This window comes from Carettochelys insculpta, chromosome 3, assembly GCF_033958435.1.
Source record: "Carettochelys insculpta isolate YL-2023 chromosome 3, ASM3395843v1, whole genome shotgun sequence".
NCBI classification, from domain to species: domain Eukaryota; kingdom Metazoa; phylum Chordata; order Testudines; family Carettochelyidae; genus Carettochelys; species Carettochelys insculpta.
In genome coordinates this window covers 7,730,866-7,747,400 of record NC_134139.1, presented here as the reverse complement: position 1 = coordinate 7,747,400, position 16,535 = coordinate 7,730,866, and the positions used below count along the sequence as shown (strand labels likewise).

The following is a 16,535-nucleotide window of genomic DNA, read 5'->3' as shown; positions in this document are numbered from 1 at the left end:
CTCCCCCTTGGTAATATGAGCTTTACCCCGCTCCCCATGGCTCCAACCCACCACAGCCTGAGCCCCCCCATCAGCCCTGCAGACCCAACCTGCTGTAGTCTGACCCCCACTGCTGGCTCTGTGGCCCCAACCTGCCACAGCCTGACTGCCCCCCCAGCTCCATGGCCCCAACCTGCCACAGCCTGACTGCCCCCCCAGCTGTCTGCCCATGGCCCCAACCCCCCACCAGTTTTTAACCCTCCTTCCCACTCATGGCCCCAAACTGCCCCCCAGGCTTTAACCCTCTTCACCCCCCCAACCCAAGGTTCACTTACCTTTCCAAAGCAGCACCACCTGCTGCCACTCCTTTGCTGAATTAGGAGCACTAGGAACCAATCAGAGACTTTTACACATATTTTAATGGGGTTTTAGTGTTCCTGTTAGGAGTTTTCGCCTATGAGCAGAAAGTTGGGAACCAGTTGTGCTCGTATAGCAATTGATGAGTGTATACAGTATTTCAGCTACCTGATGGGTTAAATAGGCTTTTGTGGGCGAGCCTAGGAATCTACCTACTGTTTATAATGCATTCCGAGTTCCAAACAAGCTGTTTTGAAGCAGAACCAGTTCATAAAGCTGGGGAGCTTCCTGTATATGACAGTTTATTTTTGCACTGTGACAAGTTTCAAGCTATTTGCCTAAAAAATGGAAAAGGAGACTATATTGTAAGTATGAAGCACTGAGGGTTTTATCTCAGGCCTTTTTTTCTACCCAGCCTGTGATGTTTCCTAAAAATCTCTTGATCTGTGCTATAGTTTTAATCACCAGCATTGGCAGAGTCTGGTCTGGAGTAATAGCTCCTTGTGACGGACGTAACTTCATTGATTTTAGTGGAGGAGCAGCTGCTTAGTACCTTGCCAGTTTTCACAGCAGCCTGTCAATGTTTTGTTTGAAACAAGACTATTAAAGCACAGCCTGAGAACAATAAGGCAAATGGTGTCCCTTTAAAGCACACCATCCCAGAGTGTCAGTGGGTGAGGTTCTGTGGCCAGTGTCTGACTGGAGGTTGGATGACATAATCGTAAGGGTCCCATCTGACCTTTAAATCTCTGAGTCTATATTCATGCCTTGAGCTGCAGGCATTGGAATAGCAACAAGGAACAACCTAACCTCTTTAAAAGAAACAATACATATGTAGTGTAATAAGAGCCATGTTATTGTGAGATTGCAAAAGGTCTAATTTTTTTAAAAGGGTGCCAACAATTATCATCATCAGCCTTGAAACAATGAATCTGATCAGAGCAAAATACTGGGTGAAAGAATAAGGGTGTTCCATCTGCTGCCCAGCAAAACTGCCCTGGTAAAGAGAATACACGACCCAAAGCCCCTTGGCTTCAATGAGGCTGTGAAGACCAGGACTTTAAGAGGATTCAGAAAGAACTAGAGGAATTCATGGGGCTTAGGTCTATCAATGGCTATTAGCCAGGATGGGTAAGGAATGGTGTCCCTAGCCTTTGTTTGTCAGAGGCTGGAAATGGAGGGCGGGGGAAGAAATCATGATGAGTGAAGGGTTCTTAGGCTGTACTCACCTGTTGCGTGCATTCTCTCTGGGGCTCCTGGCATTGGCCACTATTGGATGACACGATACTGGGTTACATGGACCTTTGGTCTGATCCAGTGTGGCCATTCTTGTGGTCTCATGTAATGAGTACCCTTGAAGCTCCGTGACATGGGTGTCCCTAATCCAGGAACACCCATGGTTTGGACCCTGCCAGGGGGAGGAGGAAGCGGCTCTGTGTGCTACCATTCACCGCTCCTCCACTCAGCTGGGGGAAACAGCAGCACAGCGAAGTGCTTCTCCGGAGGGTTGTCCCTTGCCGCTCCCACCTCCATCCCCTTCATGCTCAGATCCCACACGCTGATCTCCCTCACTCACCTCCCTCCCCGACCTCACACCCCAGCCCTGCTCCCACATCCTCCCACCCTGCTCCCACATCCTCCCCACTTCTCAGACCCCATACGTCTTGCTGTCTACGTGATGTGTGAAGTTGAAGCTCAGCGCTTTGCAAAATATTTTTATTTTCACCCTCGGAACAAAAAGCAAACGAGCCTCCCGCCCGGTCTGGAAAATTCTATAATCTGGCATGGCCTATTTCCTGGGCTGCGGGATTAAAAACGTTCAGGAGTATTGCCTTGTGTCCTGACAGCACAGGGAGGACCTCCCAGACTGTACCCATCCAGCCCTTGGACTGGCTGTTCTCTTTCCTGTTTTGTTTTCTTCATGTTGTGTGGCCCTGCAGTTTCCATCCCCCTATAACCTGGGGGCAGGCTGATGAGTCGAGCTTCGCTCCCATGCTACGTGGCCGTAATCGTGTTGTGTGGCTGCGAGTGCTCTAGAGCTTTGTTGTCAGATTGCCCAGTAGGAAAGACAGCTTGCACCTCCCGCCCCCAAAGTAAGGACACAGAAAACAAACGGGCCCTGGTTTAAGCAGCCCCATCAAGCATTCCCTGCACCACCCGGATTAGCTCATTGAATTCAGTGCTCTGAAAATGGCCCCTGTTTGTGTACTTGTGTAGTTCTGCATTGAGCCCGTCAGCCACCTCCTGCTGCTCGCTCCAGGGAAGGAAAGAGTCGTCTGTGGAACCAAACTGCACCACACGCTGACAGTTAGTCTTGATCTTCTCCCACTGCCACGGTCGGTTGAAGTACCCTGAAGGACACAAAACCAGTTGTCCCAGAGCATAAGCTCTCTGTAGAACCTTCAGTGTCTACTCCAGTCTGAGGAAGTGGGTCTGACCCCCAGAAGCTAATGAATAAATTTAGATAAAATAATTATTGATAAAGCCAAACAATAAATTTGTTAGCAGGACTGCTTTTTCAATGCCCTGTTTACGGCCTTGTAAATTGCCAATGCAAACAAATTTCTTCTTGGGACCAGAGGCAGACTGAGAGCAGTCACGTATTTTACAGGTGCTTGAAACATACCCAGAAGAAATTTCTGACTTCCCAGTCCAAGCGAGTGTAACCACTCGCAGGCGGACTTGAACCTGGGACCTCAGTGCAGGTGCCTCTACAGTTTGATCTAAGACCTGCAGCTCTCTCAGCTAAGCTTGTGAAAAAGCCCCATTCTTTCTCTCTGTCAGAGGTGTAGGTGCCACTCCATGGGACAGTGACCCCCACCTGTGTGTGTGGGTTACATAAGCCAGCTCAGATTTGGTAGCAGGTGTTTTTGAAAGGACAGGACACTCCTTTCAAATTATTAGTGAATGTGATGCTAATTAATTTAATTGGTCCATGAGAATGCCACACAGATCAGATGAGATCAACTTACCGCTCTCTCTTTCATTCTCATCCCCCAGGTCAGAAGTGTAAGCAGACACCAAAATAATGGCATACACCTGGTGTGTTTCTGCATACCTGAGAAGGAAAAGGAGCCAGGTGACTAAGCTGGCTGCACATGCTGCTGGTACACAACACACCGCTCCTGTCGTTTCCTGCTACTTGCGGAATGTTCCCCCAAAACCTCTGGGAGATGGTTTTAACCTGCCAACCTACCACTTCAGAACCTGAAACCCTCCCCAGATGTTTCTACGTTGAAAGGAGAATGAGAAGCAGGGACCAGGAGAAGCCCAGAGAGAGTCACCGATTAAATCTGACAGCAGGGCTTTCCAATGCCCTTTAAGCAAAGAGAGGATGATGTTCCTGTAAAAGACTTGGAGAGGTTACAGCTCTGGGGAAGTGACCCAAAGGATTTTCCAATGGCTCACGTAACACCACAGCACCCAAACTATTCCATTAGATTTATTTAGGTTGTTTTATTGTGGCATTCTCTCCCCATCATTAACATACCCAGTTCTTCAGTGGCAGCTAAAAAGTCCAACACCAAACCAAATTCTCACAATCCCTTTCACATTAAAAGGATTCTACTCACACTGACGGCAGGGAGCACTTTTGCCATTGATTTCTAGCAGAGCAGAACTGGGATCTTTAGCTTAAAATGGCACGATTTCGTCAGATTGCACCAGCCTTCATAATTTGCCCTATCTCCTCTACAGTACCTCATGGCAGCGGCGGCACCAGAACTGTGTCCAATAATGATAGTCTGTCCATCACAGCGCAGCTCTGATTCCATGAATGGCAGCCAGATGCTCTCTCGAGCCGTAACTGGTTTTTAGAGAAGAAATTCGATGTTGTGTTTCCCTGGTTGGCAAAGAATAAGCCTCCCCTTCCTCTTCAGCTTACATGCACTGTGTAGGTCTCCCTTTGGGATTTTCTCTCCGTTTAATTCTCAGTGCATTTAATGTGGGAGAAAGGGGTGAGGTTAGCAGCTCTGAAGACCTAAGGCCTCGGTTTACGCCCAGTGTGTGTAACATGTACATGGCAGCTGTGCAAATTCCAACCCTGCTACCCTGCCAAAGTGCTTCCACGTGGAGCTGAAGGTATTAGGAATGAGGGTCAGTGTGTGGTGTAGCCCCCAAACCTGTCTTTAGCCTCTTGGCTGAGCTTGCCAACAAGGACACCAGTCTCGATGGTGGTGGTGGGGTGGACACCTGCTGGAAACTGGGCTGAGACACAGACTTTGTCTAGAACAGGGGCAGGCAAAATGCGGCCGTTGGGCTGCTCCCAGTGGGAGCCTCAGGCAAGTTCTCTGCCTGTCCTGCCTCCCAGACACCACTTTGAGTGGCCAGCTGCAGGGACCATGTGCCTCTCCGAATACTGCCGTCAACTGACGGGCGGGAGGAGAGCCTTTGTGCACTGCACTGCTCCCAGCACAATCTCGGAGTGCTCATTGGCCGAACATCAGCCAATGGGAGTTGTCTGGGCTATGTTTGCAGGGCAGGCAGTAAATGGAATACCTCTCCTGGGGGCTTGGAGCCCTCAGAGCAGTACATGACCATGCAGCTGGCTGCTCTGAGCACCGTTCCAGGGTGTGGAAGGTGGGGAGCCTGTCGGAGGGTCATGCTGGGCTGCTGGCCAGGAGCCACCTAGGTAAACACCTCCTGGCCACACCTGACCTCTGGCATCCCAGTCCCTACCTCTTCTCAACCCTCTGCCCCGCATCCTATATCCCTACCCCCGTATACCCCAAACCCCTGCAATCCTGCTCCTGCACACCCCGCCCCTCTGCCCTGCATTCCAATTCCCTGCCCCAGGTCACACAACTCAAACCTTGCACCCGTGCCCGAGGTCACAACTCCTCCTGTACTCTGCACCTCCTGCAGACCCCTCCCCTCCAGGTCAGAATCCTCTCCTGCACCCCAATCCCCAGCCCCACGTCACAATTCCTTCCGTCACTCAACTCCCTCCCAGACCCCACACCCCTTCCTACACCCCAGACCCCTACCCTGAGCTCCCTACTGCTCTCAAACTCCACCACAGACCCTGCACCTCCTCCATTAATGTCATGGGAGAGTGCAGCCCTTGACCACTTACCACATTTTTGGAGTGACTCCCCAACAAAAATTATTGTCAACCTTGGGACTAGCAAATCATAACTTCAGCCTTCCCCACAGCACTCCCCAGTGTGCTCCAGCTCATCCAGGGCCTCATGGAATTTCCATGGCTCACAAGACTTGGGCTAGCATGTCCTGTCTGTGCACAAGACTCCTGTCCCCAGCAAAGCACTGGAGCAGGCTATGCACTGTAGACCTCCCTGTGGGCTGGGGGTGCAGGAACTCCCCACACATGAAGGCAGACCCTGAGATAATGCAGGATTCTAATTATCTTCTGAAAACACAGCCTAAAACTCTCCCATCTGGCAACATCCTTTGTCCAGCAGGACCACAGATGTTCCTGGCCCAGAAAGTGCCTGGACAATAGAGGGCCATCTGCTGGAAGCCAGGTCAAGGAGGCCTATTAAGAGCCCAGCTAGGGCTGGGGAGCCCCACTGTGGAAAGCCCAGCCCAGGATGGGAAACCTTGCCAGGAACTCCACAGTTGGGAACAGCAGCAGGGGAGGGAACCTCAGCAGCCCTGCAGGACAGCCCAGCAGGAGCAGAATCCCTCCCCCAGGCAACCTGGGGGCAGGGAGCCTGCTGTGGCCAGGAAGTGAGCCCAGCTGATAGGCTGGTGGCCCCCCTGGACAGCAGCCCAGAGGCCTGACCTCCCCTTGTGTGGTAAATCCACTCATTCAGGACCACTCGTGTCCCAAGGGTGCCGGATGAGAGAGGTACAACCCGTGTTGCAAATGGGTTAATGCAAGATATGGAGAGAAGAAAAACAGACTTACCTGGGTCAGGCATATTCCGAAGTAAACACTGGAAACCAGGTATCTGTGTGGAGAAGAGCAGTGATTGCATTGTCAGAGGCTGTGCAGTCCCTTCGTACGCAAACTGACACTTGTCGCAGTGTTCACTTTCCTCCAATAGGAAGGGCGACCATATCTCCCTGTCCCAAATACAGGATAGGGAGATGTGGCGGGAGGGGCGGCTCCTCCTGGCTCCTCCAAGCTGCAGGGATCTGGGAAGGAGGCAGCAGCTGCCCGTCCTCCCCAAGTCCCAGGCTGTGGCAGCCCCCAGTGCTCCTGGGAGCCCTGAGGAAGCGGCAGGGACAGGGCAGCCTCCCATGGTCCCCTTGCTTCCCCAAGCCCCGAGGAAGGGGAAAGTAAGCTAACCTGTGGGCTCCCTGCTCTCCAACCAGCAGCTGCACTGCTGCTGGTGGAAAATACAGGACAATTAGCCCCTGTTCTAAAATAAGCAGGGATGCCTTTTTGGTGTCCCAAATACAGGATGGGTCCTGCCAAAAACGGGACAGATGGTCACCCAAACAATGTGTCATCAGGATTATGAAGATGGGCCTTGCAACAGTGTGCAAGGCTGAAAGGTTAAACAGTTGGGGTGCAGTGAGAGCTAGTACCTGTGGAGTTCAGTGCAGCAGCCCCTCCAGTTTGAGCTAAAAGCCAGCTGGCTCGCAGCTCAGGCTGCAGAGGAGACTTGTTCTTTCTCTTCTGGGTGGTCTAGGTGGCACTACACTGGACATGAACCACATCCTAGGTGTCAGGGGGTAGCCAAGTTAAGTCTGTATCCACAAAAACAACAAGAAGTCCTGTGGCACCTTATAGATTAACAGATATTTTGGAGCATAAACTTTCATGGGCAAAGATCCGCTTGGAAGTGGGGTCTTTGCTCACGAAAGTTTATGCTCCAAAATATCTGTTAGTTTGTAAGGTACCACAGGACTTCTTGTTGTTCTAATAGACTAAGCATAAGCTTTTGTGGGCAAGGACCCACTTCGACAGATGGAGGAGAAGAAAATTATCACATGACAAAAACAAGACACAGAAGAAGTTGCTTACAGAACTTACTCATTAGCACAAGTAAAAGAAAAGGCTCCTTAAAACTATTAGCACTCTCTGCTTTACTGCAGATGCTCTGCCCCCTAAACCCTTCCCTGTCCCCTCCCTGCTTGTCAGCTGTGGAAGAAAAGAAAGGGGACACGTATGCTAAACCTCATAAGAGGGAAGCAGAGGTTGGGGGCAGACGAGGGTGCTTAACCCAGGGTTCCAAACAGCTGGCAGGGCAGGGAGGAGAGTAAATAACTCCCTCAGATCATACCTTTTGTCACCGCTGTGCCTCACCTGTCCTAGTCTTTTCCTTACCCATCCGTACCAGTTGGACTTCTCCACATTGCCTGCTCCATTCCCAGGAACTATTACAGCCTTAGTAGGAGGCAACAAGACCTGGGACATGGCTGTATAGCAGGAGGAGCGGAAACACTGTTGAAAGCCAAGCGAGGATGGGCTGGCTAGGAACAGATGCAGGAAAGGGGCATCTTGGGAGCTGTAGTTTCCTTGAAAGAAAATTATTTGCAGTGAGGTGGTTGCTGTCATTTGCTCCTCTCTGAAATGAGCTAACAACGATAGAAGCCCCAAAGAACAAGTTAGTAAGAGACAAAAGTACCATGCAAAGACCTGAAAATCATAATGCAAACTGGAGCCTTACCTGCCACTTGTTAATTTTGTTTGTGGTATTGTAGCCCTGTTGCTCCCAGGATTTTAAAGAGGCAAGGGGGTGAATCTCTCCCTGAAATACCCTCTCTTGGCGAGAGAGACAAACTTTCCACACACACAATGCTCTTTTTCTTTTTAACTTTGCTAGATTCATCTTTTTGTTCGGTGTTTGTGTAGTACGCTGGAGGCCAACCAGTGAAAGACAAAGAGCCACATTAGAGGTGGCAGAGTGCAAACAGGCATGTATTTTATATGTATATTTATATTTATATAGATATTGGCATATAAAATAAACATACATCAATATATAGACATATTAAAATAAATATAGAATATGTGGCTCAATGACCTCTCCCTCTCCCACAGCCACACATTTGGACCCCCACAATGAATGCCCTTTCCCTCCCCCAGAACCAGACACTCCCAGTCCCCTCCAACTGAATGGCCTCCCCCTCCCCCAGAGCCAGCCACCCCCAACCACCCACTCTAATTCCATGCCGGCAACTCACCTGAGCCCCGCTGGAGCTGCTGCCATGTGCTTCTCCCACCAAGCAGTGGGGCACATTTGCAGAGCAGAGGATAACAGTCCTGGTGCCAGGCTCCGGGGAGGATTCGCAGTTAAAGGCTTAAAGAGCTGCATGCGGCTCAAGATTTGTGGCTTGCCCATCCTTGCCCTAATCCATCAAGTCTTGAATTTCCAAAACTGGATTCATCCACTTATATTGAATGTGAATTTCACTGTCTTCCTTCAGACACCCACCATCCCTGCATGTGTTTTGTTAATCACGGCTTCTCCATTATTTCGTAGTCATCTCTGTCATTCTCCCCAGCATCTACTGAGGTGGCATCAGAATATTTACCCCACCCCACCGGTTTCCAATTTCGCTTCTTGGTGCGTGCGGGTCTATGCTGAATTTCTGTGGACCTGTCGCCCCTGGCTGCATGGGCCTCCTGATCAGTCTCAGGGCCTGGGGGTGGCCTTGTGGGGAGACAGTTCTGATGCCCTGCCAGGATGCTGTGTGAGAAGGCAGCGGAAGGGGCGATGGGGGCTGACGGACACGTGTTTTGATATGAGAAAGCCGCCTTTTAACGCACTGCTTTTCTGAACAGCACAAAGCAAAGGTGGCGCATCCCAACCAATGTTCCCTCTCATTTTTTCCATCTGTGTGGAATAAAATTTCAGTGCACCAACGCTCTCTGGATGTGCACCACCAGCAGTAACACCAGCTGCCAGCCATGGGTGCTCTGCTCATCAGCTGGCCGGCTTTTCACTCCCCCTTGGGTGGCTGCCCGGACGCGGTCCCCCCAGGGCGCAGCGAGGCACTGAGGTGCGTGTTGGGCAATTGCACTCTGGGGCGGTGTGCGTACTGGGGTGGCACCGAGGGGAGGGCACGGAGCAGAGGGAGAGGCAGCTCAGCGTGAGGGAAGCTCCAGGGAGCCACCCCCAGGCCCACTGCAGCTGCCTATGAGGGGGCTGCAGGAAGCGCTACTCGTCCCGCCCTCCGCCAGCGCTCGCGGAAAAGCGCGTCAGCGCTAAACCCGCAGGGGCGGGGCCTGACCATTTACTGGCAGGCTCCAGGGGTGGGGGCCGCCCGCCATCTTGGCTAAGGGCGGAAGCCTGTAAGGCGGCGCGGCTGACCTTAGCCAAGATGGCGACAATATCGGCGCATTGGTGCCGCCGCCATGTTGGGAAAGGGCAGAGTTGCCGCCGGCGTTCCCGCGCCGCCATGTCGCTTGTGGGCAGCGCCGCCGCTGAGCTGGCCTTTCCGGCGCGGGCGCTGCTGGGACTGGGATCGTCGGGCGCTGCGAAGCGGAGCCGGCGGGGGCTACAGCACCGCGGGCAGGTGGTCTGGTCTCTTGGGGTACGTCTGCTGATGCGGGGCGGGGGTCCTGCGGGAGGGGTCCCCGGTTGAAGGGAGAGACCGACGGTACCACCCGGGCCGGGGGAAATGGGGAAAGAGGGTCTCCTCGGTCAGGGAGGGGTCCCCCGATGGGGAGAGGGTCCCCTAGTGACGCAAGGCGGGTCTACCGGCCAGAAGAGGGGGTTCCGCTGTGGGGGGATGGGGTAAGGAGGGTTCCTGGCCAGAAGAGGAGTCCTCTTGTTGGGGATGGGGTGAGGAGGGGCCCCCCCGGCCAGAAGAGGGGGTACCCCTGTGGGGGATGGGTTGAAGGGGGTTTCTGGCCGGAAGAGGAGTTTCCTCTGTGGGGGATGGGGCGAGAGGGTTCCTGGCCAGAAGAGGGGGTTCCCCTGTGGGGGGATGGGCTGAGGAGGGTTCCTGGCCAGAAGAGGGGGTTCCCCTGTGGGGGGATAGAGTGAGGAGGGTTCCTGGCCAGAACAGGGGGTCGAGGGGGATTCCTGGGGCAGGGGAAGTGAGTCCTCCCCGTTGAAGGATGGGATCACTTTCTCCAGGCTACCCTAGAAGGAGAAAAGGCCCTCGTGTTGCTGTTGGGGTAATCTTCCCCAGGATCTGGGGCCGAGCAGGGCTGCTACCTGTCCTGGTTCCCCAGTGTCCTCTCTTTTCGGAGGTTGCTGTCCTGGGAGTCTGTCTGAGTGTTCGGTGCATGCTGCCAGCTGTCAGTCTAGGTAGACTCTGGATCATTTTGGATATTGTGGGGATTTTGTACCTTGGAGAGGCAACCCTGCAGTTTAGAGAATGGGGCAAGGATGCCCCAGAACAGTGTTCTGGGCAGTGAAGGGGGACAGAGACCTCTCACATTACTGATTCCCTCACTTTGGGTAGAGGTTGATGTGAGGCCACTGTGTTGCTATTGGAGAGGGATGGAGAACTCTCCCCTTTTTGATGTTGATGTGGGGAGTCCCCATATCACTGTTAGGAAGGGGATGGAACAACACTCCCCCAGTGTTGGATGGTTTGAGGAACCCTGCCTCACTTTTGCATTTCCGTGTAGTTTTTGGTAAACCTTTAGTCTCTTTCACAGATGAAACAGCTAAGTTTTCTTTTTAAAAATTGTTGCCCTTCTTGCACACTCTAGATAACATCCACAGTCCTGCAACCTTCACAGAGATGTTCTGAGAACTTCTTGGATACAGGCCCCATTTAAAACTAAAGAGGCCAGGTGTTCCTTTGCTAAACCCTAAGTAACTCAATTATGTCAGGAGTATCCAATTTCGCCAGCTCCTGTTTTGTGATGTTGCCAGTCTGCCTGTCTGACTCACAGACACTGCTCATCACAGAAACCGTGATGGTGATGCTGAGATACCTCTCAGTGATTCACAGGCAAGAGCTCTGAACCTCAGGGATGAGGGTGTCTACCAGTGAGAGGAAGTCGTGCTGGGTTAAGGTTTGAGGACACGCCCACTCTAGCTTCATTTAAACTCAGTTTCACCAAGTTACAATGTCAATTAGTGTTTGTAAGCTATTTTGTGGACAAGTTCAAACAGGTCTGGACAGAGGTGCAGGAGCAGTTCGTATCGTGGGGGAGCTGAGAGCCACTGAACCACACTATAAACTCGGAATGTAATGGAAACCACTTCCAGCCAAGGGGTGCAGCAGCAGCCCCAGCACCTACAACTCTGGACCAATGTTCCCACTAATCTTTAATCATTGTTGTGTGGAATAAATTTTGTTTTGTGCACTGAAGCATGTGATGATGTACACCACATGGAAACACTTGGAGGATCCGATCTTGCAATGCACTTTACACAGAGCTGCTTCTTGCAACCCTTCAGAAATTGTATCTAGTGAAGCATAAGGCTGCCTGCATCCTGATAATTTCACATAGAGACCATGTTAAACAAAGTTCCATGATCTAGGGGCAACCCGTGATTTCCAGGTGACACGCCACCTTATATTTCTACCCTCAAGGCTCTAAATAGTTTGGGGCCTTTTTGTCACATACTGCCACAGAACAGAGATCTTCTGAAGTGTTCAGGCTGACAGCTCCCTGTCCTGTGATAAACAGGGGAGGGCTGGCAGCAAGAAGCCCTCTGTGAAAAGTCCTAGAATCTGGAATTTGCTTCCTCTTTTGGTCCATCCACACTGGCATCTGGTGACTTTCAGACTGTATTGCAACTTGACTTGATTTAAACCCTTGTACTCCTAGTGGCGCGTAGGTCATCTGCAAGTATCCTCCACTCATTCTGCCTTGAAACAAAACTTCTAGCTGACTCCAGGAGTACCCCAGTTGTCGTCCTTCACTCTCAGTAGATCTTCTCTACTTTGTCTGAGGTCTTCCTCTTTTGCGGTTTCCCTGCGGGTTCCATGTGAGAGCTTGCTGGATGATGGTTTTCTGAGAGCATGGCCTAGCCATCCCCACTTTCTTCTCTTGATTTGAACATCAAGTTATTCTTGTTCTGCTCTGTTGCAAAGCTCCTCATATGTGACAAAATCTTGCTATTTGGTGTGAAGGATGTACCTCAGGCACCTGTTTATGAATGTCTGTAGTTTGTGATTCGAAGACTTTTTTTAGTATGCCAGGTCTCGCATCCATACAAAGGTGCACTCTTAACATTTGTGTTGAAGATCTGTGGTTTCGTCTTCACGGATATTTATGAACTCCATATGGGATGAAGAATCTTGAATGCAGCTGTTGCTTTCCCTGTGTTGGCATTGATATCTTTGTTTGTTCCTCCATCTCTGCCCATGTTACTCCTCAAGTAGGTGAACTGCTCCACATCTTCCAGGTCATTCCCTTCCAGTGTGATGGTGATGGTGTTGTACTGGTTAATCCTCGTTGTCTTGGGTTTTCCCTCATTCATGCTCAGTCCAGTCATTGAGGCAATTTTGTCTAGTGTTGTGACTTTTTTTTCCCATGCTGGTGTGAAAGGAGGGAGACAACAAAATCAATGTCCTCAAGCTGTTTGAAGACTGTTGATTGAATGCCTCGTTGATGACCGTCTGTTGTCCTGCTCATAATCCAGTCCATTCTGATCAAGGACAGGAAAGGTGACAATAGGCACCTTTGTCGCACTCCTGAGAATATGCTGAAGGATTCTGTGAAAACACCATTGTGAACAGCTTGGCATATTGAGGGTTCGTACGTTGAACAGATAAGGTTAACAATTTTGTATGGGATGCCACAACGTTGCAGCAGTTTCCACAAAGTATCTCTATCAAAATTGTTGAAGGCTTTTTTTAAGTATATGAATGTTATGTACGGGGGGAGTTCCACTCACGCAGCTGTTCTGTGATCACTCTGAGAGTTGCTGTTTGGTCAGTACAAGAGCTCTCGCTTCAGAAGCTGGCCTGTTCTTCCCTGAGCTATCTATCAATTTCTGTCTTCATTCTCTCCGGAGAATCCTATTGAACGTTTTTCCTGGAATAGACAGTAACGTCATGCTCCTCCAGTTCTTGCATTCCTGCAGGTTGCCTGTCTTTGGTTTGGCTGTGGGTTAGGCAGCATGGTATTGCTAGGTCACAGGTTCAAATCAACCTGCATCCCTCTTCAGGGATGGTAAAAGGCAGTGTTAAAGCGTGCATTGCAAGGCTGAGCAGTATTTCCCAACCCTGTCATGGGGTGAATTAGTGGCTCTCAACCTATGATCCAGTCAGCATACGTTTGTGGTCCATGTGACGGCCTCATGGCCATATGGGGGGGAGGGGGTGTGTGTAAAATGTGGATTTGGCCCCTGTACTAGATGAAGAACTCATATGTTGCCCACGATATTAAATAGGTTGACAACCAATGGTGTGAAAGCCATGGGGCTGAGGTTTGCAACAAAGTGGGGGAATGGGGGTGTTAAGCATGAGCATCTCTTTGTGATAAATGGGGAACTACCTTGTTGGGAGGGTGAGGTCTACCTGTGGCCTTCAGGATCTGCTGATTTCATATATCTGTTCAATACTTATTTGGCGCCTTGGTCAGAGCACTGGGATGACAGCTTCCTAGGTGTAGTCGTAGTGGTTCACTTTACTGTGGGATTGATTGTACAGTGTCAGTGTGTGTGATTTACTCATGTGAGTAATGCCATTGATGTGTGCTAATCTTTGCAGAAATTCAAGCTTTTGATGGCATCATTTTTAGGGCTGGAATCTCGTTGTGTTGTATTTATCTCCCAAGTGCTGTGATCCCTTGTGATGCTGTGGTTCCTGAGTGAAAGTGCATCATAGAGATTATTCTTTCTTTCTTTCAGAACCTTTTAAGATTCCATGGCGACGTATCTGGAGTTCATTCAGCAAAATGAAGAGCGAGACGGGGTGCGTTTCAGCTGGAATGTGTGGCCCTCCAGCAGGTTGGAGGCCACAAGAATGGTCGTGCCTTTGGCCTGTCTACTGACGCCCCTGAGAGAACGGCTAGATCTACCGCCTGTCCAGTATGAACCAGTGCTTTGCAGCAGGCCTACTTGCAAGGCAGTGCTCAACCCTCTTTGGTATGACTTTCTGAATGAACTCTAACCTGTGAATGTTAACAATGGATAGAAATAGAGTTTATGAGAATCTGTTTTTACTCATCCTGTCACTTCCTTTCCACTTCTCTCTGTCCAGCACCTGTTCCAAGACACCCTTCAGATTAAATGGCCTGGGATTTTTAAAACACTTGTGCACATAAGTAAAGAATAAGTAAAGAATTCCAGTGTGGTAGTCAGGGCTGCCAGAAAGAGAGAGAATCAAAATGAAGTGCAGAGACAAATTGGGAAATGATTATCCAAGGTCAGAGGTAGCTATTAAAGGAAAACCAGAACTGATGTGTAAATAGCTACATTATAACATTGAGACATTAACCTTGTGTAACATTAGTTCACCATCCAACTTAACCTAGGAAAAGTCACATTTAGCGCCTACAGCTGCAGTGATGGGCTTATTAGTAGATTTGAATTTAGATCTGTGATCTGCAGAAATGGTTCGCAGGCATCCACATCCCATGGATGTTGTTATCTATGGATAGAAAGTGGATAACTGTGGGTTTGCAGGACTCTACATATTAGATAGGGCAAGGGATGTCTGAAGAGACTGTTCTCTATGCTGTTGGTGGCCAGGTAAGAATCTGAATCAACACTGTAGTCTTCCTCTTTGTAGGTGACTGTTGATATAAATAGAAAGGTTTTGTTTGTGGGCATGCTTTTATTTTAGGGCAGGAGGCAATGTCTGTGTTCTCAGACTCCCAAGATGCTATTATGGTCATTCATGTCTGCTGGCAAGTATTAGGAGAAAGGGGTTGCCAATGGGATCAACAGGAAGTGTGACTGCAAAGACAAGCCGTAGAATACATACAAATGTTACGGCACTGCTTGTCACACTATAAAATTACAGGAGCTGGGGAGCCAGGCTTTTTGGGGCAGGGAGCCATCATTTTGTACATCCCTTGAACTTTCAGGTGCTGCTCCAAGACTCTGAGTCCTGGGTCCTACTACAATACAAAGAATAAATAACAGTAGTATTCCACTGGCTTTTGGAATTAGTTTACTAATTGAGTGTTGGGAGCAAAACCACCAATCCCAAAGTGCAACCACACAACGAAGGATCCAACTTTCTCTTTTAGGCTTTTGCAGTCGTCAGAAGTGATTAGAAGGGTGGTGGCTGTAATGTTGGATGGGAATGTGCTGATGTTCATGTGGGTCAGCGAGGTGTGTGTGGTGGGTGTGCAGAATGCTCAGCATCTAGAGACTGCAGTGGGTGTTTGGAGAAACTAAAGCTTAGTATTGATTGTAAAAGAACTTAAATCCTGAAACCTGACTGACTGAAAAACACTGTGAGAATATACTGGGTGCTGAAAGGCAGAACAGGAACCAGTGGCTGGAAGCTGAAGTCAGCCTAATTCAAATGAGAAGCTGGAAAGAGATTTTTAAGTGCGTGGTTAGCCATTGGAGCAAACTACCAAGGGGAGTAGCGATGCCTTGCTGCAATAGATGCTTTGTGCTCTCTTGATATCTTCTAATCAAACCAGGATGTTTTTCTGGCAGATACGCTGTGGTCAGACACAAGTTACTGAAGTCAGTATAGGGGGTAAGTGGATGACAAGCTATGGTTTGTGTGATACAGAAAATTGGACAAGATCTGTTGGTTCCTTCTGGCTTCAAAATATATGAACGAGAAGACCCCCATTAAACTTAAGAATATATATTAAATATTTATATTTTCTTTCATCTCATCTGCAAAGCCTGGCATGTGTTTGGCTATAAAACCTAAACTTTTGTACTAAATATTCCACCTTTCTGTTCTTACAGTCAAGTTGATTATCGTGCCAAGCTCTGGGCCTGTAACTTCTGTTTTCAGAGAAACCAGGTAGGTTGGGAAAATTTCACTTTTTCTTGGTTCTCTCTATCCACGTCATTCTCTAGTTAAGGGTGGTAAAATAAGCAGAAATCTCTGCTAGTGAGGTCATTCCCCATGGCCTCTTTCTCTTTGTGCAGCCAGTTCAGCATTCCTTTTTAATCAGTGTGATAGGAAAGCAATGGAATGTCGTCTCTTCCAGTCTTGATGCAGTTTTGCCCATGGCTGTTTGCCAATGTGTGGGCTACTGGCTGCTGCTCTGTAGTTATTTTTGTGCCTTACAACATGTTCTTTGTGCATGTTGAGGCCAGAGCAAGTCATTGTCCTTTGTTTGAAGTATGAAACTTGCTGTGTTGGAAGGAAGTAGATGTCTGCTGTCAGAAACACCGTGTATCATCTAACTAAACTATTCTCAGTTGCTTTTGAATGGAATTGTGCTT

At 49.6% G+C, this 16,535-nt stretch overlaps 2 protein-coding genes across 2 annotated transcripts in view; one reads left to right on the top strand and one right to left on the bottom strand.

The window, feature by feature from the left end:
- Positions 1–2,038: 2,038 nt before the first annotated feature.
- Positions 2,039–7,721, bottom strand: RBBP9 (RB binding protein 9, serine hydrolase). The gene is made up of 5 exons (XM_074988444.1): positions 7,553–7,721; positions 6,206–6,248; positions 4,036–4,141; positions 3,309–3,394; positions 2,039–2,687 (listed from the first exon to the last, which is right to left on the bottom strand). Exons 1-5 carry the CDS (start codon positions 7,661–7,663, stop codon positions 2,461–2,463), a joined length of 573 nt encoding a protein of 190 aa, XP_074844545.1. The 5' UTR covers positions 7,664–7,721; the 3' UTR covers positions 2,039–2,460.
- Positions 7,722–9,680: 1,959 nt separating this feature from the next.
- The window catches only part of SEC23B (SEC23 homolog B, COPII coat complex component), a 31,326-nt gene continuing 24,471 nt past the window's right edge, over positions 9,681–16,535 (top strand). Inside the window, exons 1-3 of the mRNA XM_074989306.1 lie at positions 9,681–9,786; positions 14,019–14,255; positions 16,050–16,107. Of these exons, the coding sequence (XP_074845407.1) occupies positions 14,035–14,255; positions 16,050–16,107 (279 nt within the window). The 5' untranslated portion in view covers positions 9,681–9,786; positions 14,019–14,034. The remainder of the gene's footprint in view (positions 9,787–14,018; positions 14,256–16,049; positions 16,108–16,535) is intronic.

Bases quoted from the DNA above. Each gene is read 5' to 3' on its own strand.
- RBBP9 (XM_074988444.1), bottom strand. From the start codon at position 7,663: ATGTCCCAGGTCTTGTTGCCTCCTACTAAGGCTGTAATAGTTCCTGGG. The intron at 3,395-4,035 runs GTACTGTAGAGG...TTTCCTTCTCAG, and splicing joins GGTGCCGCCGCTGCCATGAG to GTATGCAGAAACACACCAGG. The intron at 2,688-3,308 runs GTAAGTTGATCT...TGTGTCCTTCAG, and splicing joins TGAGAATGAAAGAGAGAGCG to GGTACTTCAACCGACCGTGG.